The 23,867-nt window shown below is 60.6% G+C and overlaps 1 protein-coding gene across 1 annotated transcript; it reads left to right on the top strand.

Moving 5' to 3' along the window:
• The first annotated feature begins 825 nt into the window (after positions 1 to 825).
• Positions 826 to 15,147, top strand: RASIP1 (Ras interacting protein 1). The gene is given in 18 exon segments (XM_059837695.1): positions 826 to 1,057; positions 1,940 to 2,368; positions 2,370 to 2,615; positions 3,630 to 3,814; positions 3,876 to 3,988; positions 4,565 to 4,630; positions 4,719 to 4,803; positions 4,836 to 4,942; positions 4,944 to 5,474; positions 6,182 to 6,219; positions 6,538 to 6,544; positions 6,676 to 6,829; positions 7,783 to 7,892; positions 9,543 to 9,783; positions 11,148 to 11,320; positions 12,226 to 12,321; positions 12,323 to 12,374; positions 14,885 to 15,147. Coding segments are annotated over 18 exon segments (2,928 nt in total). The 5' UTR covers positions 826 to 923; the 3' UTR covers positions 15,046 to 15,147.
• Positions 15,148 to 23,867: the final 8,720 nt, after the last annotated feature.

The raw sequence follows: 23,867 nt of genomic DNA, 5'->3' as shown, positions 1-23,867 counted from the left end.
GGGGGGAAAAAGGGTGGGAAAAAGGGAAAATGGGGGGAAAGAGAAAATGGGTGGGAAAGGGGGGAAAAGGGGTGGGAAAATGGGGGGGCGAAAGAGGAAAAAGGGGTGGGAAAAGGGAAAAGAGAAAATGGGGGGGAAATGAGGGGAAAAGAGGAAATGGGTGGGAAAAGGGGGGAAATGGGGTGGGAAAAGGGGAAAATGGGTGGGAAAAGGGAAAATGGGTGGGAAAAGAGGAAAATGGGTGGGAAAAGGGGCAAAATGGGGGGGAAAATGGGGGGAAAAGAGAAAATGGGTGGGAAAAGGGGAGATAAAGGGTGGGAAGAGGGGGATGAAGGGTGGGGGGAAAGAGGAAAAGGGGTGGGAAAAGGGAAAATGGGTGGGTAAGGGGGGTCTGGGGGAGAAAAGAGGAAAAATGGGGTGAGAAAGGATGAGAAAAGGGGAATAATTGGTGGGGGAAAAGGGAAAATATGTGGGAAAGGGGGGGTTTGGGGTGGGAAAGGGGGCTTGGGGGGATAAAGGGTGGGGAAAGGGGGGGGATAAAGGGTGGGAAAAGGGGGGGAAAAGGGGGCTTGGGTGGGAAAAGGAGGGTTGGGGGGATGAAGGGTGGGAAAAGGGTGGGAAAAGGGTGGGAAAAGGGGGCTTGGGGGGATAAAGGGTGGGAAAAGGGTGGGAAAAGGGGTTTGGGTGGGATAAAGGGTGGGAAAAGGGGGGGAAAAGGGGGTTGGGGTGGGAAAAGGAGGGTGGGAGGGTCCCGGGTGGAGGGCTGGGGGGGGCAAAGGGGTTTTCAGGGAAAAACGGGGGGGAGTTTGAGGAGTCCTGGAGGGAAAAAAGTCCGGGAGAGGGGTTTGTGGGAGGGTCAAAGCTGGGCTGTGTGGGCTGGGGAGGGCGCCCCAAAAGCGCCTGTCCTGCCCCGTGGGCAGACCATGCTCCCCGAGGAGCGCAAGGAGGGCTCGCCCCGCTTCGGGAAGCTGCACTTCCCCGTGGGGCTCTGGATCAACTCCCCCAAAAAGCGCCTGGCCAAGATGAGCCGGCGCTGGCCCAGCGCGGGCTCCGTCCGGTGAGACCCCTCCCCCACGCCCCCCTCCCCACGTCCCCCCCCTTCCCCGCCCAGATCCGCCTGTCTGGGGCCGTTGTCCCCAGATTTTCCCCCCCTAAATCCCATTTTCCCCATTTTTCCCCCCTAAATCTCATTTTCCCCCATTTTCCCCCCCTTAATCCTGTTTTCCCCCTGTTTTTCCTCATTTTTTCCACCCTAAATCCTATTTTTCCCCCTCAATCCCGTTTCCCTCCATTTTTCCCCCAAATCCCTTTTCCCCCCGTTTTTTTTCCCCTTTTAATTCAATTTTTCCCCATTCCTCCCCCTTTAACCCCATTTCCCTCCATTTTTTTTCCCCTTTTAACTCAATTTTCCCCCCAAATCCCATTTTTTCCCCCCTTTAATCCCATTTCCCCCCGCTTTTTTTCCCATTTTTAATTCAATTTTCCCCCATTTTTCCCCTGTTTTTTTCCTTATAATTCAATTTTTCCCCATTTCCCCCCATTTTTTCCCCTTTTAATTCAATTTTTCTCCCATTTGCCCCCCTCAAATCCCATTTTCCCCCCCTTAATCCCATTTCCCCCGTTTTTCCCCCCTTTTAAATTCAATTTTCCCCCATTTCCCCCCATTTTCCCCTTTTTAATTAAATTTTCCCCCATTTTCCTCCGCTTTTTTTCCCCTTTTAATTCAATTTCCCCCCCATTTTTTCCCCTTTTAAATTAAATTTTCTCCCGTTTTCCCCCCGTTTTTTCCCCTTTTAATTCAAAATTTCCCCATTTTCCCCCCCCTTTAATCCCATTTCCCCCCATTTTTCCCCCTTTTAATTCAATTTTCCCCCATTTTTTCCCCTTTTAATTCAATTTTTCTGCCATTTTTCCCCCTTTCAATCCCACTCCCCCCCAGCTCCACCTCCTCGGACACCCCCAGCCGCGCCAGCGACCCCTCGGACCCCCGCCCCTCCTCGTCGGCCGCGCCCCCTCCCAAAGCGAAGCCCCCCCGCCACAAGCGCCTGTCGCACCTCTTCCACCGCGCCACCACGGCCACCAGCCCGGGCCACCAGCACTCGCGCTGGGCCAGCGAGAAGAAGCTGGCCGAGCTCCGCGACCCCCCCGCCGACCTTTTGGGGTCTGGGGGCTCCTCCAGCCCGCCGTGCATCCTCAAGATCTTCGGCGGGGCCATCTCCCGCGGCGCCAACTACAAGAGCGTGCTGGCCACGCCGCGCTGCAGCGCCCGCCAGCTGATCCGCGAGGCGCTGGAGCGCTACGGGCTCCATCCCGACGACTTCGGGCAATTCGCGCTCTGCGACGTGGTGGGCCGGCCCGCCGGGGCGGGGGGGCGCCTGGCAGGGCGAGCACCTGCGCGAGGTGGGCGACTGGGAGCGGCCGCTGCTGCTGCAGGAGCTCTGGAAGCCCAAGGCGGGCTGGTCGCGGCGCTTCGAGATCCGCCGCCGCCAGGACCTGGACCGGGCAACGGGGGACGGCGACGCCGAGGGCGACGGAGCCGGTACCGGGGCCGGGGGGCGGGGGTGGCGGCCTCGGCGCGTGCCCGCCTGCGCGCCCCCGAGTCGCCTTTTCCCCCCGTTTGCCCCCTTAATCCCTTTTTTCCACCGTTTTCCCCTCATTTCCCCTCTTTTTTCCCCATTTTCCCCCCTTAATCCCTTTGTCCCCCGTTTTCCCCCCCATTTTTCCCTCTTTTTTCCCCATTTTCCCCCCTTAATCCCATTTCCCCCCCATTTTCCCTCTTTTTTCCCTATTTTTCCCCCTTTATCCAATTTTCCATCATTTTTCCCCCTTAACCCCGTTTTCCCCCATTTTCCCTCTTTTTTGCCCATTTTTCCCCCTTTATCCCATTTTCCCCCCTTAATCCCATTTCCCCCCCATTTTCCCTCTTTTTTCCCCATTTCCCCCCCTTAATCCAATTTTCCGTCATTTTTCCCCCTTTAACCCCGTTTTTCCCCCCATTTTTTCCCTCTTTTTCCCCCCTTTTCCCCACATTTTTTCCCCCTTAATCCTATTTTCCACCCATTTTCCCCCATTAATCCCGTTTTCCCACATTTTCTCCCCCTTAACCCCGTTTTTCCCCCTTTAATCCCTTTTTTCCCCATTTTTTCCCCTCTTAATCCCTTTTTCCCCCCGTTTTCCCCCCATTTCCCGCCTTTAATCCCATTTTCCCCTCTTTTTTCCCCATTTCCCCCCCGTTAATCCCATTTCCCCCCCGTCTTCCCCCCATTTTTTCCCCTTAATCCCGTTTTCCCCCATTTCTTTCCCCCTTAATCCCGTTTTTTCCCCCCGTTTTTTCCCCCGTTTTTCCCCCCGTTTTCCCCCGTTTTTCCCTATTTAATACAATTTTCCATAATTTCCCTCCTCAGTCCCATTTTCCCCCCATTTCCCCCCAATCCCGGAGCCGCGGCTGTGTCCCCCCCTCAATGTCCCCATGGGTGGCTGGCATCCCCCCCGTTCTCCCCCCTCAGCCCCCTCCCCACATTCCCACGCTGTCCCCCCTCAGCCCCCTCCCCACATTCCCACGCTGTCCCCCCCCCCAGCCCCCCTCCCCACCGCCACCAACGCCCCCTTTCCCCCTCCCCTTTTCCCAGGGCTGCCGCCCCCCACCGCCGCCTGCACCGGAACCGCTCCCGGGCGGCCTCGGGGGGTCCCGCGCCCCCCGCCCGCGACCCCCGCGACCCCCGGGACCCGGCCCCGGCCATGCGGCGCAGCATCAGCGACATGAACCTGAGCACGCGGCGGCGCCAGCGCAAAGCCCTGAGCCTGGCGGGGGGCGGCGAGGCCACCGCCACCGCCCCCGCGGGACCCCCGCCCGCCCCGGGGACCCCCCCGGACAGCGGGACGCCCCCCGGGGACGGGGGTCCCAGCCTGGAGCTGCCTGTCGCAGTGTCTGATCCAGCCCCCCCGGGACCGCCCCTATTTCCTGCTGCTGCAGGGCTACGGCAAGGAGGTGAGGGAAAAGCAGGAATTCGCCCCAAAAAGTCACCCAGAGACCCCCCCAGACCCTCCCAGCGAGCCCCGGATTGCAGAGAAACCGCCCCAAAAAACCCCCAAAACCCCTTTTCTTCCTGACCCTGAGAGAAGTTCCTTTACTGGGGTTTCCTTTTCCTGATTTTACACCCAAAAAAACACCCAGAAAAACTTTCCCGACCCCCCAAATCTCCCCATTTCCTTTGCCCCCCCAATCCCCTTCTTTACCTCCCTTCTTCACCCCAAACCCCCCGTTTCCCACCCCAAACCCCCCGTTTTTCACCCCAAACCCCGTTTTTCACCCCAAACCCCCTTTCCCACCCCCAAACCCCCCGTTTTTCACCCCCAAACCCCATTTCCCACCCCAAACCCCCTTTCCCACCCCAAACCCCCCATTTCCCACCCCAAACCCCCCCTTTCCCACCCCAAACCCCATTTCCCACCCCAAACCCCCCGTTTTTCTCCCCAAACCCCCCCTTTCCCACCCCAAACCCCCCCGTTTTTCACCCCAAACCCCCCTTCCCCCCCCCTTTTTTCACCCCATTTTTCCCCCCAGGACTTCGTCCTGTACATCATGACCCGCCCCCAGCACATCTTCGGCCGCCCCGAGCGCCGGGGGGGGGTCTCCGAGCCCAAACCGGGGGCGCTCAGCCCCGACACCCCCCCCGCCACCCCCGAGACCCCCCGAGGCCGCCCCCGCCCCCCAAAAGCCGGACCCGGGGCCCTTCTCGGTGGTCGACACCTTCCTGGACGCCCCCGACATCCTGCCCCGGCACTGCCTGGTGCAGGCAGCCCCCGGCCCCGGCGGCGGGGGGCGACCCCGGGGACCCCCCCCCCGGCCACCGTGCGGCCTTTCCGGGGCGCCGCCGCCTCCCTGAACGGGACCCCCCTGCTCCGCCGCGCCCCGCTGCGCCCCGGCGACCTTTTGGGGCTGGGGGGAGCACGTCCTGCTGCTCTACAAGGACCCCCGGCTCGGGGAGGGGGCCCGGCCCGCCTGGCTGCCGCCGCCCCGCGCCTCCCTGGGGGTTCTGGGGGTCTTGGGGTGCGCGGGCTGCGGGCGGAGCCCCCGCCAGCGGCGGGACGAGCTGCGGCAGGCGCTGGAGAGCCCCCGCGCCGAGCTCCGCTACCGGCCGCAGGACGAGGCCGCGCTGCTGCGGGACATCCTCGGCTTGCCGCTGGGCGGGGGGCCCGCCGGGGGTCCGGGGGGGCCCGCCGGGGGTCCGGGGGGGCCCGCCGGGGAGCCGGGGGGTCCCGCCGACAGCCAGCAGGGCTCCGCGGCCGGGGGTCCCGCCGGGGGTCCGGGGGGTCCCGCCGGGGGTCCGGGGGGTCCCGCCGAGGATCTGGGGGCGCTGGCCCCCGCCTTCCTGCTGGGGCTGTGCCTGGAGCACGCGGCCAGGGAGTTCCCGGCAGGACATTTCCCCGAGCTGCTGGGCAGGGTGGCAGGGATGCTGCGGGACACGGTCTGGGTGAGTGAGGGGACACCGGGGACACTGGGGACATTGGGGACATTGTGGGGACACGGGGGAGTGGGGAAACTGGGGGGACATCGGGGGGAATTGGGGACATTTCCCCGAGCTGCTGGGCAGGGTGGCGGGGATGCTGCGGGACACGGTCTGGGTGAGTGAGGGGACACTGGGGGGACATTGTGGGGACATCGGGGGGACACGGGGGAAAGGGGGGATTGGGGGGATATTGGGGGGAATTGGGGACATTTCCCCGAGCTGCTGGAAAGGGTGGCGGGGATGCTGCGGGACACGGTCTGGGTGAGTGAGGGGACACTGGGGACATTGTGGGGACATCGGGGGGGACACGGGGGAGTGGGGGACATCGGGGGGAATTGGGGACATCGGGGGACATGGTGGGGACATTGTGGGGGCATTGGGGATGTCGAGGGGATTGGGGGGAGTATGGGAGATACTGGGCCATGCTGGGCTATACTGGGGCCATACTGGGGCCATGCTGGGCCATACTGGGCTATACTGGGGCCATGCTGGGGCCATACTGGGCCATACTGGGGCCATGCTGGGGCCATACTGGGGCCATACTGGGGCCATACTGGGGCCATACTGGGCCATACTGGGCCATGCTGGGGCCATACTGGGCCATACTGGGCCATACTGGGCTACACTGGGCCATGCTGGGGCTCTGAGGGTCCCTCACTCCCTCCCGGCAGGAGAAGATCAAGGAAATCGGGGACCGGCAGCCGGAGAGGTGAGAGAGCCCCAAAAACCCCCAAAAGCTCCTCAAAACCCCCCTGGGACTGGGAGGGACTGGGGGGAACTGGGAGGGACTGGGAGGGAACTGAGACAGACTGGGATGAACTGAGACAGACTGGGATGGACTGGGAGGGAACTGGGAGGGACTGGGAGGGACTGGGAGGGACTGGGATGGACTGGAATGGACTGGGAGGGACTGGGAATGGACTGGGAATGGACTGGGAGGGACTGGGGAGGGGACTGGGAGGGGACTGGGAGTGGACTGGAGGACTGGATGGACTGGGGAGGGCTCCTGGGGCTTGCTCCGGGGCAGTTTTGGGGTCAGACCGGGCGGTTTTGGGGCCATTCTGGGGTTTTTGGGGTGATTCTGGGTGGAACTCGGGGGGTCCCCCCAAGCCCCTCCTGACCCGGGGGACCCCCCCAGCCCCTCCTGACCCTGGGGTCCCCCCAGCCCCCCGGACGGGGACCCCCCCCCCCCGGGCTGGACCTGGCCGGGGTCACCTCGGACCTGCGGCCGCTGCTGCTGTGGCTGGCCAACGCCGTGGAGCTGCTGAACCTGGCCCAGGGCCACCTGCAGGCCCTGGAGGGCGAGCTGGACATCGAGGGTAGGGCTGGGACAGACTGGGAGGGACTGGGAGGGACTGGATGGGCTGGGAGGGGACTGGGAGGGGACTGGGAGGGCACTGGGAGGGGACTGGAATAGACTGGGACAGACTGGGAGGGACTGGGAGGGACTGGGAGGGGATTGGGAGGGACTGGGATGGGCTGGGAGGGAACTGGGAGGGACTGGGAGGGACTGGGATGGGACTGGGAGGGACTGGGATGGGATTGGGAGGGGACTGGGAGGGACTGGGAGGGACTGGGAGGGGACTGGGAGGGACTGGAATAGACTGGGATGGGACTGGGAGGGACTGGGAGAGACTGGGAGGGACTGGGAGGGACTGGGAGGGACTGGGATGGGACTGGGAGGGACTGGGAGGGACTGGAATAGACTGGGAGGGACTGGGAGGGACTGGGATGGGACTGGGAGGGGATTGGGTCAGACGGGAGGTTTTGGGGCCGTACTGGGATTTTTGGGGGAATTCCGTGTGGAATTTCGGGGCTGACCCCGGTTTTGGGGTGAATCCCCGGGGATTGGGGGCTGACCCCCGTTTTGGGGTGAATCCTCGGGTTTTTGGGGTAAATCCCCGCGGTTTTGGGGTGAATCCTCGGGTTTTGGGGGCTGACCCCGGTTTTGGGGTGAATCCCGCGTTTTGGGGCTGACCCCGGTTTTGGGGTGAATCCCCGCGGTTTTGGGGCTGACCCCGGTTTTGGGGTGAATCCCCGCGGTTTTTGGGGGGCTGACCCCCGTTTTTGGGGTGAATCCCCGCGGTTTTGGGGTGAATCCCCGGGTTTTTGGGGCTGACCCCGTTTTGGGGTGAATCCCCGCGGTTTGGGGGCTTACCCCCGTTTTGGGGTGAATCCCCGGGTTTTTGGGGCTGACCCCCCGTTTTGGGGTGAATCCCCGCGGTTTTGGGGGGCTGACCCCGGTTTTGGGGTGAATCCCCGCGGTTTTTAGGGCCGTGCCCCGAGCTGGAGCGGGACCTGGAGAGCTGTGACGAGGCGCTGGGGGTGCTGGACGAGGTGATCATGTCCACGTTCCAGCAGAGCGTCTACTACCTGACCAAGGTGAGCCCGCCGCACCTGGGCACCCCAAATCTCCGCTGGAGCCCCCCAGAGAGCCCCAAAACAGCCAAATCCCCCCGAATTCATCCCAAACAGCCCCAAACCCCCCCGAATTCACCCCAAACCCCCCCAGACAGCCCCAAATCCCCCCGAATTCACCCCAAATTCACCCAAATCCCCCCGAATTCACCCCCGGACAGCCCCAAAACAGCCCAAATCCCCCCAGAATTCACCCCAAATCCCCAAACAGCCCCAAATCCCCCCGAATTCACCCCAAAGAGCCCCAAATCCCCCCGAATTCACCCAAACCCTCAGACAGCCCCAAATCCCTGCTGGAACCCCCCAAAGAGCCCCAAAGAGCCCCGAATTCACACCAAAGAGCCCCAAATCCCCCCGAATTCACCCCAGACAGCCCCAAATCCCCCGATTCACCCCAAACCCCCACCCCAGACAGCCCCAAATCCCCCCGAATTCACCCCAAACCCCCCAAATCCCCCCCGAATTCACCCCAAACAGCCCCAAATCCCCCCGAATTCACCCCAAACCCCCCAGACAGCCCCAAATCCCCCGAATTCACCCCAAACCCCCCAGACAGCCCCAAATCCCCCCGAATTCACCCCAAATCCCCCAAACCCCTCCCAGACCCCTGTACTCGGCCCTGCCCGCCCTGCTGGACACCAAATCCCGCCAGACAGCCCCCAAATCCCCCCGAATTCACCCCAAACCCCCCGAATTCACCCCAACCCCCCCCCAAATCCCCCCGAATTCACCCCAAACAGCCCCAAATCCCCCTGAATTCACCCCAAATCCCCCAAAACAGCCCCAAATCCCCCCGAATTCACCCCAAACCCCCCAAACAGCCCCAAATTCCCCCGAATTCACCCCAAACCCCCCAAACCCCTCCCCAGACCCTGTACTCGGCCCTGCCCGCCCTGCTGGACACCAAATCCCCCCGAATTCACCCCAAACCCCCAAAGAGCCCCAAATGCCCCCGAATTCACCCCAAATCCCCCCGAATTCACCCCAAATCCCCCCGAATTCAGCCCAAACCCCCCCAGACAGCCCCAAATCCCCCCAAATTCACCCCAAATCCCCCCAATCCCCCCGAATTCACCCCAAATTCACCCAAATCCCCCCGAATTCACCCCAGACAGCCCCAAATCCCCCCGAATTCACCCCAAATCCCCCCAATCCCCCTCCCCAGACCCTGTACTCGGCCCTGCCCGCCCTGCTGGACACCAAATCACCCCAAACAGCCCCAAATCCCCCCGAATTCACCCCAAACAGCCCCAAATCCCCCCGAATTCACCCCAAACCCCCCAGACAGCCCCAAATCCCCCCGAATTCACCCCAAATCCCCCCAATCCCCCTCCCCAGACCCTGTACTCGGCCCTGCCCGCCCTGCTGGACACCAAATCCCCCAGACAGCCCCAAATCCCCCCGAATTCACCCCAAATCCCCCAGACAGCCCCAAATCCCCCCGAATTCACCCCAAACCCCCCGAATTCACCCCACCCCCCCCCCAAATCCCCCCGAATTCACCCCAGACAGCCCCAAATCCCCCCGAATTCACCCCAAACAGCCCCAAATCCCCCCGAATTCACCCCAAACAGCCCCAAATCCCCCCGAATTCACCCCAACCCCCCTCCCCAGACGCTCTACTCGGCCCTGCCCGCCCTGCTGGACACCAACCCCTTCGTGGGGCCGGGGGAGCCGCGCGCGGGGCCGGACCTGGGCGGGGTCCCCGAGGGGCTGCGGCCGCCCCTGGCCGTGTTCCGGGCCGTGCTGGGGCTGACCCGCGAGTGCCACCTGCACCCCGACCTGGCCTCGCAGACCTTCGGCTACCTGTTCTTCTTCTCCAACGCCTCGCTCTTCAACACCCTCATGGAGAAAGGTGGGGTCGGGGGGGTCTGGGGGGGTCTGGGGGGGATTTGGGGGGGTTTGGGGGGGGTTTATAAAGGGTTTGGGGGTCCCAGACCTTCGGCTACCTGTTCTTCTTCTCCAACGCCTCGCTCTTCAACACCCTGATGGAGAAAGGTGGGCTCTGGGGGGTCTGGGGGGGTTTGGGGGGGATTTGGGGGGGTTTGGGGGGGGATTTGGGGGGGTTTGGGGGTCCCAGACCTTTGGGTACCTGTTCTTCTTCTCCAACGCCTCGCTCTTCAACACCCTGATGGAGAAAGGTGGGCTCTGGGGGGTCTGGGGGGGTCTGGGGGGGGATTTGGGGGGGGTCTGGGGGGTTTGGGGGGGGGATTTGGGGGGATTTGGGGGGGGTTTGGGGGTCCCAGACCTTGGGCTACCTGTTCTTCTTCTCCAACGCCTCGCTCTTCAACACCCTGATGGAGAAAGGTGGGGTCTGGGGGGTCTGGGGGGTTTGGGGGGGTTTGGGGGGGGTTTATAAAGGGTTTGGGGGGAAATTTGGGGGTCCCAGACCTTGGGCTACCTGTTCTTCTTCTCCAACGCCTCGCTCTTCAACACCCTCATGGAGAAAGGTGGGCTCTGGGGGGGTCTGGGGGGTCTGGGGGGGTCTGGGGGGGTCTGGGGGGGGTTTGAAAATTTGAAAAAAAAAATTTTAAAAAGTCTGAAAAAAATCTGATAAAAATCTGAAAAAATCTGGAAAAAATCTGAAAAAAAAATTAAAAATCTAAAAAATCTGGAAAAAATCTGGAAAAAATCTGAAAAAATTGGAAAAAATCTGGAAAATTTTTTTAAAACCTGAAAAATTTGGAAAAAATCTGAAAAAAAATTTAAAACATCTAAAAAATCTGGAAAAATCTGAAAAATTTAAAAAATCTTAAAAATCTGGAAAAATCTGGAAAAAAATATGAAAAAAAAATTTAAAAATCTGGAAAAAAATCTAAAAAATCTGGAAAAAATCTGGAAAAAATCTGGAAAAAAAAAAGGAAAAAATCTGGAAAAAATTGGAAAAAATCTGAAAAAAATTGGAAAAAAACTGAAAAAAATAATGGAAAAAATCTGAAAAAAAAGAGGAAAAAATCTGAAAAAAAAGAAATGGAAAAAATCTGAAAAAATCTGGAAAAAAAATTTAAAAATCTGAAAATAATAATTGAAAAAATCTGAAAAAAAATCTGAAAAAATCTAAAAAAAATTTAAAAAAAATCTGAAAAAATTTTTAAAAAAATCTGAAAAAAATCTGAAAAAATCTGAAAAAATTTTTAAAAGAATGTGTGAGCGATGTGTGGGCAGTGTGTGAGAGCGGAGAGCCCAGAGCGAGCTGAGGAGGCGCTGCTGTGCCCGCAGGCGGCGCGGGGCCCTGCTTCCAGTGGTGGGCGGGCGTGCGGCTGCGCACCAACCTGGACCTGCTGCTGGACGGGCTGGGGGCGCTGGGGCTGGGCGACATCGCCGGAGACTTCTTCCGGAAGCTCTCGGCCACCGCCAACCTGCTGTGCACGCCCCGCGGCTGCCTGGAGCAGGTGAGCGCACCTGGGGGGGCTGGGCACACCTGGGGGGGCTGGGGACACACCTGGGCAGGCTGGGACACACCTGGGCACAGCTCTCGGCCACCGCCAACCTGCTGTGCACGCCCCGCGGCTGCCTGGAGCAGGTGAGCGCACCTGGGGGGGCTGGGACACACCTGGGACACACCTGGGTACACCTGGGGGCACCACAGACACACCACAGACACACCTGGGCACACCTGGGCACAGCTCTCGGCCACCGCCAACCTGCTGTGCACGCCCCGCGGCTGCCTGGAGCAGGTGAGCGCACCTGGGGGGGCTGGGACACACCTGGGTACACCTGGGACACACCTGGGACACACCTGGGCACACCTGGGCACACCTGGGACACACCTGGGACACACCTGGGGGGGCTGGGCACACCTGGGCACACCTGGGCACAGCTCTCGGCCACCGCCAACCTGCTGTGCACGCCCCGCGGCTGCCTGGAGCAGGTGAGCGCACCTGGGCACACCTGGGCACACCTGGGGGGGCTGGGGACACACCTGGGACACACCTAGGCACAGCTGGGGGCATCACAGACACACCACAGACACACCTGGGACACACCTGGGCACAGCTCTCGGCCACCGCCAACCTGCTGTGCACGCCCCGCGGCTGCCTGGAGCAGGTGAGCGCACCTGGGCACACCTGGGCACACCTGGGCACACCTGGGCACACCTGGGGGGGCTGGGGACACACCTGGGACACACCTGGGACACACCTGGGACACACCTGGGCACACCTGGGCACACCTGGGCACACCTGGGGGGGCTGGGGACACACCTGGGCACCCCTGGGCACAGCTGGGCGCAGCTGGGCACCCCTGGGCACACCTGGGCACAGCTGGGCACAGCTGGGCACACCTGTCCTGTCCCCAGGCCACCTGGGCGCGGCTCCGTGCCGAGTTCCCGGCGCTGTCACCTGCGCAGCTGCACCACGTCCTGCGGCACTACCGGCTGGGGAGGGGGCGCGCCGCCCCCCCCGGCCTGGAGCCCCCCGCCCGAGGAGAGCGCCGCCGCCACCACGGGTGAGTCACACCTGTGTCACCTGTGTGTCACCTGTGTGTCACCTGTGTCACCTCTGTGTCACCCCTGTGTCACACCTGTGTCACCTGTGTCACCTGTGTCACCCCTGTCACACCCCTGTCATACCCCTGTCACACCTGTGTCACCTGTGTCACCCCTGTCACCCCCTGTCATCCCCCGCCCGAGGAGAGCGCCGCCGCCACCACAGGTGAGTCACACCTGTGTCACCTGTGTGTCACCTCTGTGTCACCTGTGTCACACCTGTGTGTCACCTGTGTCACCCCCTGTGTCACCTGTGTGTCACCTGTGTCACCCCCTGTCACACCTGTCACACCTCTCATACCCCGCCCGAGGAGAGCGCCGCCGCCACCGCAGGTGAGTCACACCTGGCACACCTGGCACACCTGTGTCACCCCTGTGTCACCTGTGTTACCCCTGTGTCACACCTGTCACACCTGTGTCACACCTGTCACACCCCTGTCACACCTGTGTCACACCTGTCACACCCCTGTCACACCTGTCATCCCCTGCCCGAGGAGAGCGCCGCCGCCACCGCGGGTGAGTCACACCTGGCACACCTGTGTCATACCCCTGTCACACCTGTGTCACCCCTGTGTCACATACCTGTGTCACACCTGTGTCACCTGTGTCACCCTCTGCTCCCCTCCTGATCCCCCCCAGTGTCCCCCCAGGTGACATTTTGGGGTGATTTTGGCCGTTTTTGGGTCCCCAGGTGACATTTTGGGGTGACTTTGGCCGTTTTTGGGTCCCCAGGTGACATTTTGGGGTGATTTTGGCCGTTTTTGGGTCCCCAGGTGACATTTTGGGGTGACTTTGGCCGTTTTTGGGTCCCGGGTGACATTTTGGGGTGATTTTGGCCGTTTTTGGGTCCCCGGGTGACATTTTGGGGTGACTTTGGCCGTTTTTGGGTCCCCAGGTGACATTTTGGGGTGACTTTGGCCGTTTTTGGGTCCCCAGGTGACATTTTGGGGTGATTTTGGCCGTTTTTGGGCCCCCGGGTGACATTTTGGGGTGACTTTGGCTCCCCAGGTGACATTTTGGGGTGACTTTGACCGTTTTTGGCTCCCCAGGTGACATTTTGGGGTGATTTTGGCCGTTTTTGGGCCCCCGGGTGACATTTTGGGGTGACTTTGGCTGTTTTTGGCTCCCCAGGTGACATTTTGGGGTGACTTTGGCCGTTTTTGGGTCCCCAGGTGACATTTTGGGGTGATTTTGGCCGGTTTTGGGTCCCCAGGTGACATTTTGGGGTGACTTTGGCCGATTTTGGCTCCCCAGGTGACATTTTGGGGTGATTTTGGCCGTTTTTGGGTCCCCAGGTGACATTTTGGGGTGACTTTGGCCGTTTTTGGCTCCCCAGGTGACATTTTGGGGTGACTTTGGCCGTTTTTGGGTCCCAGGTGACATTTTGGGGTGACTTTGGCCGGTTTTGGCTCCCAGGTGACATTTTGGGGTGACTTTGGCCGTTTTTGGCTCCCAGGTGACATTTTGGGGTGATTTTGGCCGTTTTTGGGTCCCAGGTGACATTTTGGGGTGACTTTGGCCGTTTTTGGGTCCCCAGGTGACATTTTGGGGTGACTTTGGCCATTTTTGGCTCCCCAGGTGACATTTTGGGGTGACTTTGGCCGTTTTTGGCTCCCCAGGTGACATTTTGGGGTGACTTTGGCCGTTTTTGGGTCCCAGGTGACATTTTGGGGTGACTTTGGCCGTTTTTGACTCTCAGGTGACATTTTGGGGTGACTTTGGCCGTTTTTGGGTCCCCAGGTGACATTTTGGGGTGATTTTGGCCGTTTTTGGGTCCCAGGTGACATTTTGGGGTGATTTTGGCCGTTTTTGGGTCCCCAGGTGACATTTTGGGGTGATTTTGGCCGTTTTTGGGTCCCCAGGTGACATTTTGGGGTGACTTTGGCCGGTTTTGGCTCCCAGGTGACATTTTGGGGTGACTTTGGCCGTTTTGGGTCCCAGGTGACATTTTGGGGTGACTTTGGCCGTTTTTGGGTCCCCAGGTGACATTTTGGGGTGATTTTGGCCGATTTTGGGTCCCCAGGTGACATTTTGGGGTGACTTTGGCCGTTTTTGGCTCCTAGGTGACATTTTGGGGTGACTTTGGCCGTTTTTGGGTCCCCAGGTGACATTTTGGGGTGACTTTGGCCGTTTTTGGGTCCCCAGGTGACATTTTGGGGTGACTTTGGCCGTTTTTGGGTCCCCAGGTGACATTTTGGGGTGATTTTGGCCGATTTTGGGTCCCCAGGTGACATTTTGGGGTGACTTTGGCCCTTTTTGGGTCCCAGGTGACATTTTGGGGTGACTTTGGCCGTTTTTGGGTCCCAGGTGACATTTTGGGGTGATTTTGGCCGGTTTTGGGTCCCCAGGTGACATTTTGGGGTGATTTTGGCCGTTTTTGGGTCCCCAGGTGACATTTTGGGGTGACTTTGGCCGTTTTTGGGTCCCAGGTGACATTTTGGGGTGACTTTGGCCGGTTTTGGGTCCCCAGGTGACATCTTTGAGAGTTTCTCGGACCACCCCCCGCTCCTGCTGCCCACCCGGGGGTTCCGCCTGCGCCTGGGGGTCCCGCTGGGCCCGGGGGGGCTCCTGCGCCCCCTCCTCCAAATCCGCCGCCGCCTCTGGGAGCTCGAGGGGGGGGACGACCTCTGAGACCCCCCCAAAACACCCCCGAGACCCCCCCCAAATCCCCAAAATCCCCTGAGCCGCCCCCAAATAACCTCAAATCCGCTGAGACCCCCCCCAAAATCCCCTGAGACCCCCCCCCAATAACCCGAAATCCCCCGGGACCCCCCCCAAATCCCCCCAATTTCCCCAAAATCCCCCACGGAGGTGCGGGGGGGGGGGGGGTCCCCAATGGTGGGGAGGGGTCTCTGTGTGTGACCCCTCCCCAAATAAAGGAGAGACGGCGACATCGGTCTGAGACCCTGGGGGGCCCTGGGGGGGCCCGGGGGGGTTTTGGGGGTCCTGGGGGGGATTTTGGGGGGTCCTGGGGGGAATTTTGGGGGGTCCTGGAGGGGTTTTGGGGGTCCTGGGGGGGGTTTTGGGGGGTCCTGGGGGGGTTTTAGTGACAAGACCCCCCCCCAAATTCCCTCGGCACCCCCTGGACCCCTCCCCAAATAACGCGAGGCTCGGGGGGGGTCACTACTCCTTTATTTGGGGGGGGTCCTGCTGCTCCCGGGGGTCCCCGCGCCGGAAGCAGAACCTGGGGGCGGGGCCAGAGCGGGGCGGGGCTTAGATAAGCCACGCCTCACATGGGCGCGGTCCCATCAATGGGCGTGGCCTTCCCCCCCACGCCCCAAAATCCCCTCGGGACCCCCAAACCCCCCCGAGACCCCAAAATCCCCCCTGAAACCCCCCCAGAATTCCCCCGGGACCCCCCAAATTCCCCCAGGAGCCCCAAAATCCCCCCGGGACCCCCCAGATCCCCCGAGACCCCCCAAAATTCCCCCTGAAACTCCCCCAGAATCCCCCCGGGACCCCCCCAAAACCCCCCCGGGACCCCCAAATCCCCCCGGAACCCCCCAAAACCCCCCCGGGACCCCCAAAATCCCCCCGAGACCCCGAAATCCCCCCTGAAACCCCCCCAGAATCCCCCCTGAAGCCCCCCAAATTCCCCCCAAAACCCCCCCAGATCCCCCCGGGACCCCCCAAAATCTCCCGGGACCCCCCAAAATCCCCCCGAGACCCCGAAATCCCCCCTGAAACCCCCGGGACCGCCCAGATCCCCCCGGGACCCCCCAAAATCCCCCCGGGACCCCCAAAATTCCCCCCAAAATCCCCCCAGAATCCCCCCAGGACCCCCAAAATCCCCCCGGGACCCCCCAAAATCCCCCCGAGACCCCCCAAATTCCCCCCAAAATCCCCCCAGATCCCCCCGGGACCCCCAGACCCCCCCGGCCGTACCAGGCGATGCTCGCGGCCACCAGCGCTGTCGCGATAGTCGTGATGCCGATGGCGGCGAGCGCGGCCGAGGGGAGACCCCCGGGGTGGGCGCGGGGGGGGGGAGGGGCCGGGCCGTGGAGCCGCGGGCGGGGCACAACTGCGGGGGGGAGGGGCGTCAATTTGGGGAGGGGGATTGGGGGGGAGGGGACTGTGGGGGGCCCGGGGGGATTATGGGGGTCCTGGGGGGGGGGTTGGGGGGTCCTGGGGGGATTTGGGGGGAATTTTGGGGGTCCTGGGGGGATTTTGGGGGGGATTTTGGGGGTCCTGGGGGGATTTGGGGGGTCCCGGGAGATTTTGGGGGGATTTTGGGGAGGGGTCCCTCCCGGGGCCATTTGGGGACAGCCCTGGGGAGATTTTTGGGGTCTCTGGGGGGATTTGGGGAGGGGTCGCGGGGGGATTTTGGGGATATTTTGGGGTTTATTTCGGGAGCTTTTTTAGGGACATTTGGGGAATATTTTGGGGGCCTTTCGGGAGATATTTGGGAGAAAATTTGGGGGATATTTGGGGATATTTGGGGATATTTGGGGGATACTTGGGGATATTTGGGATATTTGGGGATATTTGGGGATATTTTTGGGATATTTGGGGATAATTTGGGGATATTTTGGGGGGATATTTTTGGGGATATTTTAGGAATTTTTCTGGGGATATTTTGGGGTAATTTGGAGCGATTTTGGGGGATATTTTGGGGTTATTTTGGGGATAATTTGGGGGATATTTCGGGTACATTTTGGGGCTGTTTCGGGTACATTTTGGGGCTATTTCAGGTCCATTTCGGGTCCGTTTCCGGGGCTGTTTTGGGGAATATTTCGGGGATATTTCGGGTACATTTTGGGGATATTTGGGGGGTACTTTGGGACTATTTCGGGTCCATTTCGGGGCTGTTTCGGGGATATTTCGGGTACATTTTGGGGCTATTTCAGGTCCATTTCGGGTCCGTTTCGGGGCTGTTTTGGGGGCTATTTCGGGGCTATTTCGGGTACACTTTGGGGCTGTTTCGGGGCTGTTTTAGGGGATATTTTGGGTCTATTTGGGGGATATTTCGGGTACACCTTGGGGCTACTTCGGGTACATTTTGGGGCTATTTCAGGTCCATTTCGGGTCCGTTTCGGGGCTGTTTCGGGGGATATTTTGGGGCTATTTCGGGGCTATTTCGGGTACACTCTGGGTCTGTTTCGGGGCTGTTTTGGGGGATATTTTGGGTCTATTTGGGGGATATTTTGGGGCTGTTTCGGGGCTGTTTCGGGTACACCTTGGGGCTCTCTGGGGGGTACTCTGGGTCCGTTTCGGGCCCTCCGGGCGGCCCGCGGCGCTCACCGGTGACGTTGAAGTGCAGCTGCGAGCCCACGGTGCCGCCGGGGCCGCGCATCAGGCACCGGTAGCGCCCGCCCGCCGCCGCCGCCGCCTCCCGGCGCACCAGCACCGGCTCGGGGCCGCTCCGCAGCAGCCGCTCGGCGGGCGGGGGGCGCGGGGGGGGCTCCGCACCGCCCCCCGGCCGCTGGGGAGGGGGCGCGGGGGGCTCCGCACCGCCCCCCGGCCGCTGGGGAGGGGGCTCGGGGGGCTCCAGGCCCGCCCCGGCCGCCGCCAGCCGCTGGAAGGGGGCACAGAAAGGGGTCCCGAGGGGTCGTTGGGGGGTTCTGGGCTCGGGGGGAATTTGGGGAGGGGTCGCGGTACCTGGTAGAAGCTGTAGGTCTTGGCGCCGTGGGACGCGCCGTGCCAGGGCAGGGCGCAGTCCAGCACCAGGTCCTGCCCCTCCTCCACCCACAGCTGCCGCTCTGGGGGGGGGGTGAAGGGGCTGAGACCCCTCCCCAAATTCCCCCCGAGCCGCCCCCGCCCCCGGCTGAACCCCCGGCAGACCCCTCCCCCATTTAGGAGAGCCGGGACGCCCCAAAATTGCCCCGCAGGGGTCTGTCCGAGACCCCAAACTGCCCCAAAATCCCCCCGAGACCCCCGAAAAATCCCCTGGGACCCCCAAAACCCACCCACGACCACTGAAAACCCCTCTGGGACCCCCAAAATCCCCCCGAGACCCCCCAAAACCCCTCTGGGACCCCCAAAACCCCCTCGAGACCCCCCAAAATCCCCCCGAGACCCCCCAAAACGCCTCTGGGACCCCCAAAATCCCCCCGAGACCCCCCAAAACCCCTCTGGGACCCCCAAAATCCCCCCGAGACCCCCCAAAACCCCTCTGGGACCCCCAAAACCCCCTCGAGACCCCCCCAAAATCCTCCTGAGGACCTTTTGGGACCCCCTCAAACCCCTCCGAACCTCCCCAAACCCCCCCGGGACCCCCCCAAAATCCCCTGAGACCCCTCAAACTCCTCCCCAAACCCCCCCAGGACCCCCCAGGACCCCCCCGGGACCCCCCGGGACCCCCCGGGACCCCCCTCACCCCCGCAGTCCACGCCCCTGTTGCAGGCGAAGCGGGTGAGGTTGCAGAAGATGCACTCGATCCACAGCACCTCCATCCGCCCTGCGCCGTTTTGGGGCAATTTGGGGCGTTTTGGGGCAATTTGGGCATTTTGGGGCCGATTTGGGGATTTTGGGGCCGATTTGGGGCATTTTGGGGCAGATTTGGGGCCGATTTGGGACATTTTGGGGCATTTTGGGGCACATTTGGGGCATTTTGGGGCAGATTTGGGACAATTTGAGGCACATTTGGGACGTTTTGGGGCAGATTTGGGGCATTTTGGGGCAATTTGGGGCATTTTGGGGCAATTTGGGGCATTTGGGGGCCGATTTGGGGCATTTTGGGGCAATTTGGGGCATTTTGGGGCCGATTTGGGGCATTTTGGGGCACATTTGGGGCATTTTGGGGCACATTTGGGGCATTTTGGGGCCGATTTGGGGCATTTTGGGGCCGATTTGGGGCATTTTGGGGCCGATTTGGGGCATTTTGGGGCAGATTTGGGGCGTTTTGGGGCAGATTTGGGGCATTTTGGGGCAGATTTGGGGCGTTTTGGGGCAGATTTGGGGCGTTTTGGGGCAGATTTGGGGCATGTTGGGGCAGATTTTGGGCATTTTGGGGCCGATTTGGGGATTTTGGGGCAGATTTGGGGCATTTTGGGGTCACCCGGGGGGGGACCCCCAGACCCCCAGACCCCCCCAACACCCCCCCGGCCCCGCTTACCGCACGTATTGGGGCAATAAACTGCGAAAAAAGGGAAAAATGGGGTAAAAGGAGAAAAATTGGGTTAAAAAGGGAAAAATGGGGTTAAAAGGGGAAAAATGAGGTTAAAAAGGGAAAATGGGGTTAAAAAGGGGGAAATTGGGTTAAAAGGGGAAAAATTGGGTTAAAAAGGAAAAAAATGGGGTTAAAAAGGGGAAAATGGGGTTAAAAAGGGGAAAAATGGGTTAAAAAGGGGAAAAATGGGGTTAAAAAGGGGGGAAATGGGGTTAAAAAGGGAAAATGGGGTTAAAAAGGGGAAAAATGGGGTTAAAAAGGGAAAATTGGGTTAAAAAGGGAAAATGGGGTTAAAAAGGGGAAAATTGGGTTAAAAAGGGGGAAATGGGGTTAAAAAGGAGAAAAATTGGGTTAAAAAGGGAAAAATGGGGTTAAAAAGGGGGGTTTGGGGCGGGGTTGGGATTTTGGGGGGTCCCTGAGGGAGTTTGGGGATTCCCGGGGGGAATTTGGGGGAATTTGGGGGGGGTCCAAGGGCGAATTTCGGGAGGGGTTCTGGGGGGTCCCGGGGGGTTTTGGGGGAGGTTGATGAGGATTTTTGGGGGGAATTTGGGGAAAATTTCGGGAGGGATTTTGGGGGATCCCGGGGGGGGTTTGAGGATTTTTGGGGGGAATTTGGGGGGGGTCCAAGGGCGGATTTCCAGAGGGGTTCTGGGGGGTCCCGGGGGGTTTTGGGGGGTCTGGGGGTCCCACCCTGGCTCTGGAATCGCTTCATGAGCCGCTCGAAATCCTCCTTGATCTCGCGCATGGCCCAGAGCAGCTCCTGGTAGATCTGCTGGTCTGGGGGCATCGGGGGATTTAAACCCCAATTGAACCCCAATTGAACCCCAATTGAACCCCAATTGAACCCCAATTAAACCCCAATTAAACCCCAATTAAACCCCAATTGAACCCCAATTGAACCCCAATTAAACCCAAATAATACCCAATTAAACCCCAATTAAACTGCAATAAATCCCCAATTAAACCTCAATTAAACCCCAATTAAACTGCAATAAATCCCCAATTGAACCCCAATTAAACTGCAGTAAATCCCCAATTAAACCTCAATTAATCACCCAATAAATCCCCAATAAATCCCCAATAAAACCCCAATTAAACTGCAATAAATCCTCAGTTAAGCCCCAATTAATCCCCAATAAATCTCCAATTAAACCCCAATTAAACTGCAATAAATCCCCAATTAAGCCCCAATAAATCCCCAATTAATCACCCAATAAATCCCCAATTAAACCCCAATTAAACCCCAAGAAATCCCCAATAAGTCCCCAATAAATCCCAATTAAACTGCAATAAATCCCAATTAAACCCCAATTAATCCCCAATTAAACCTCAATAAATCCCAATTAAACTGCAATAAATCCCCAATTAAACCCCAATTAAACCCCAATAAATCCCAATTAAACCCCAATAAATCCCCAATTAAACCCCAATAAATCTCCAATAAATCCCCAATTAAACCCGAATAAATCCCCAATAAATCCCCAACGAGTGCCCCCGTTAACCCCTCGCTGCCCGGGGGTTCGGGGTGGGTTCTGGGTGGGTTCTGGGTGGGTTCTGGGTGGGTTCTGGGTGGGTTCTGGGTGGGTTTGGGGTGGGTTTCGGGTGGGTTCTGGGTGGGTTTGGGGTGGGTTTCGGGTGGGTTCTGGGTGGGTTCTGGGTGGGTTCTGGGTGGGTTCTGGGGGTGTTCTGGGGGTGTTCTGGGTGGGTTCTGGGGGTGTTCTGGGTGGGTTCTGGGTGGGTTTTGGGTGGGTTCTGGGTGCGTTCTGGGGGGGTTCTGGGTGGGTTTCGGGGTCACCTCGCAGGTCCTGGGCCATCACCCGGCTCAGCGTGCGGCGGAAATTGGCCGAGGCTTCGTCCAGGGTGGCCTGGTCTGGGGGGGGGGGTCACGGCGCTGGGGGCACCCCGGACCCCCCCGAGCCCCCCGAGCCCCTTCCCAGCCCCCTCCGGTGGTGGGGTGAATTTGGGGAGGGGGCGGGGGGTCTGGGGGAGGGGATTTGGGGCGGTTTTGGGGGTTCCAGGAAGGCAGGGGATGGATTTGGGGTCTTAAATCGGAATTAAAGGAATTAGGGGAGGGGTCGGCACTGACCGATGACCCCCACGGAGCTCTGGTGGTCGCGGGGGGGATTTGGGGTCGCGGGGGGGATTTGGGGAGGATTTTGGGGTCCCGGGGGGGGTTTGGGGTTCCCAGGGCAGGTTTAGCGGAATTAGGGGAGGGGTCGGCACTGACCGATGACCCCCATGAAGCTGCGGGGGTCGCGGGGGGGGATTTGGGGAGGATTTTGGGGAGGATTTTAAGGGAATTAGGGGAGGGGTCGGTTTTGGGGTCCCGGGGGATGAATTTGGGTTTTAAATCGGAATTAAAGGGAATTAGGGGAGGGGTCGGCACTGACCGATGACCCCCATGAAGCTGCGGGGGTCGCGGGGGGGATTTGGGGAGGATTTTAAGGGAATTAGGGGAGGGGTCGGCACTGACCGATGACCCCCATGAAGCTGCGGGGGTCGCGGGGGGGATTTGGGTCAGGTTTAGCGGAATTAGGGGAGGGGGCGGCACTGACCGATGACCCCCCATGAAGCTGCGGGGGTCGCGGGCAGCCGGGCCAGCCCCAGGACCCCCCTGAGCACGAGGGTCCCGAGGCGCCCCCGGCCCGCGGGCTGCCCGGGCAGCGCCCGCTCCAGGAAGGGCCCCAGCAGCTCCCCCAGCGCCGCCCCCGCCGCGGGGGTCGCACAGCACGCAGCCCCCCGCCCCCCCGCCAGCCCCCAGACCCAAAAGGCCCCGAGCAGCGCCCAGAGCAGCGCCCGCCGCATGGCGCCCGCGGGTTTGGGGGGGTCCCGGGGGGTCCCGGGGGGGTCCCGGGGCCGGTAACGGCCGGGGAGGGGCCGGTAACGGCGGGGGGGGATTGGGGGGGGGTCCTGGGGGGGGGGCTGGGGGAGTTCTGGGGGGGACTGGGGGGGTCCTGGGGGGGTTTGGGGGGTCCTGGGGGGGGGGCTGGGGGGTACTGGGGGTCTTTGGGGGGTCCTGGAGGGTTCTTGGGGGGATTTGGGGGGTCCTGAGGGGGTTTTGGGGGGGATTTGGGGGCCTGGAGGGGTCCTGGGGGGGATTTGGGGGATCCTGAGGGGATTTTGGGGGGGTTTGGGGGCCTGTGGGGGTCCTAGAGGTCTTTGGGGGAGTTCTGGGGGGATTTTGGGGGGTCCTGGGGGGATTTTGGGGGGGGTTTGGGGGCCTGGAGGGGTCCTGGGGGTCTTTGGGGGAGTTCTGGGGGGATTTGGGGGCTCCTGAAGGGTTCCTGAGGGGGTTTTGGGGGTCCTGGGGGTATTTTGGGGGTCCTGGGGGGATTTGGGGGGGTCTTGGGGAGGTTTGGGGGGGTTTGAGGAGGTTTGGAGGGTCCTGAGTGGGGGTTTGGGGGGTTTCAGGGGCTTTGGGGGCTTTTTGGGGCTTTTTGGGGGTCCTGGGGGATTTCGGGGGCTCCTGAGGGGCTTTGGGGGGTCCTGGGGGGATTTTGGGGGTCTGGGGTCGGTAACGGCCGGAGAAACGCCAATAACGGAGATTTTGGGGTGAAAAACGGAGATTTTGGGGTAAATAACGGAGATTTTGGGGTGAATAACGGAGATTTTGGGTGAATAATGGAGACTTTGGGGTGAATAATGGAGATTTTGGGGTGAATAACGGAGACTTTGGGGTGAATAACGGAGATTTTGGGGTGAATAACGAGATTTTGGGGTGACAATGGAGATTTTGGGGTGAAAAACGGAGATTTTGGGGTAAATAACGGAGACTTTGGGGTGAATAACGGAGATTTTGGGGTGAAAAACGGAGATTTTGGGGTGAATAACGGAGACTTTGGGGTGAATAACGGAGATTTTGGGGTGAATAACGGAGATTTTGGGGGTCCTGGGGGGGTTTGTGGGCCTGGAGGGGATTTGGGCTCGGGGGAGGATTTGGGGGCTCCAGGGGGGGCTTTAGGGGTGGGTTGGGGTCGGTAACGCCCGTGGAACCGCCGGTAACGGCGACTTTGGGGCGAATAACGGAGATTTTGGGGCGAATAACGGAGATTTTGGGGTGAATAACGGAGATTTGGGGGTGCCGGGAGCGTTCGGGGTGGGGAACGGCCGGGCCCTTCCGGTAACGGCGATTTTGGGGTGAAGTGTCGGATTTGGGGGATCTGGGGCGGGTCCGGGCGGATTTTGGGGGCAATTTCGGAGATTTTTGGGGCAATTCCGGGCGGATTTTGGGGCAATTTCGGAGATTTTTGGGGTCGGCCCCGGCCTCCCCTCACGCCAAGCCCCGCCCCCCTCGGCCTCTGATTGGCCGCAGCTCAGCGGCGCCTCCCGATTGGCTGAGAGCGGG

Source organism: Haemorhous mexicanus, unplaced genomic scaffold (genome assembly GCF_027477595.1).
Source record: "Haemorhous mexicanus isolate bHaeMex1 unplaced genomic scaffold, bHaeMex1.pri scaffold_214_ctg1, whole genome shotgun sequence".
NCBI classification, from domain to species: domain Eukaryota; kingdom Metazoa; phylum Chordata; class Aves; order Passeriformes; family Fringillidae; genus Haemorhous; species Haemorhous mexicanus.
Note: the sequence above shows the minus strand (reverse complement) of the source record. Positions and strands in the feature narration are given on the sequence as shown.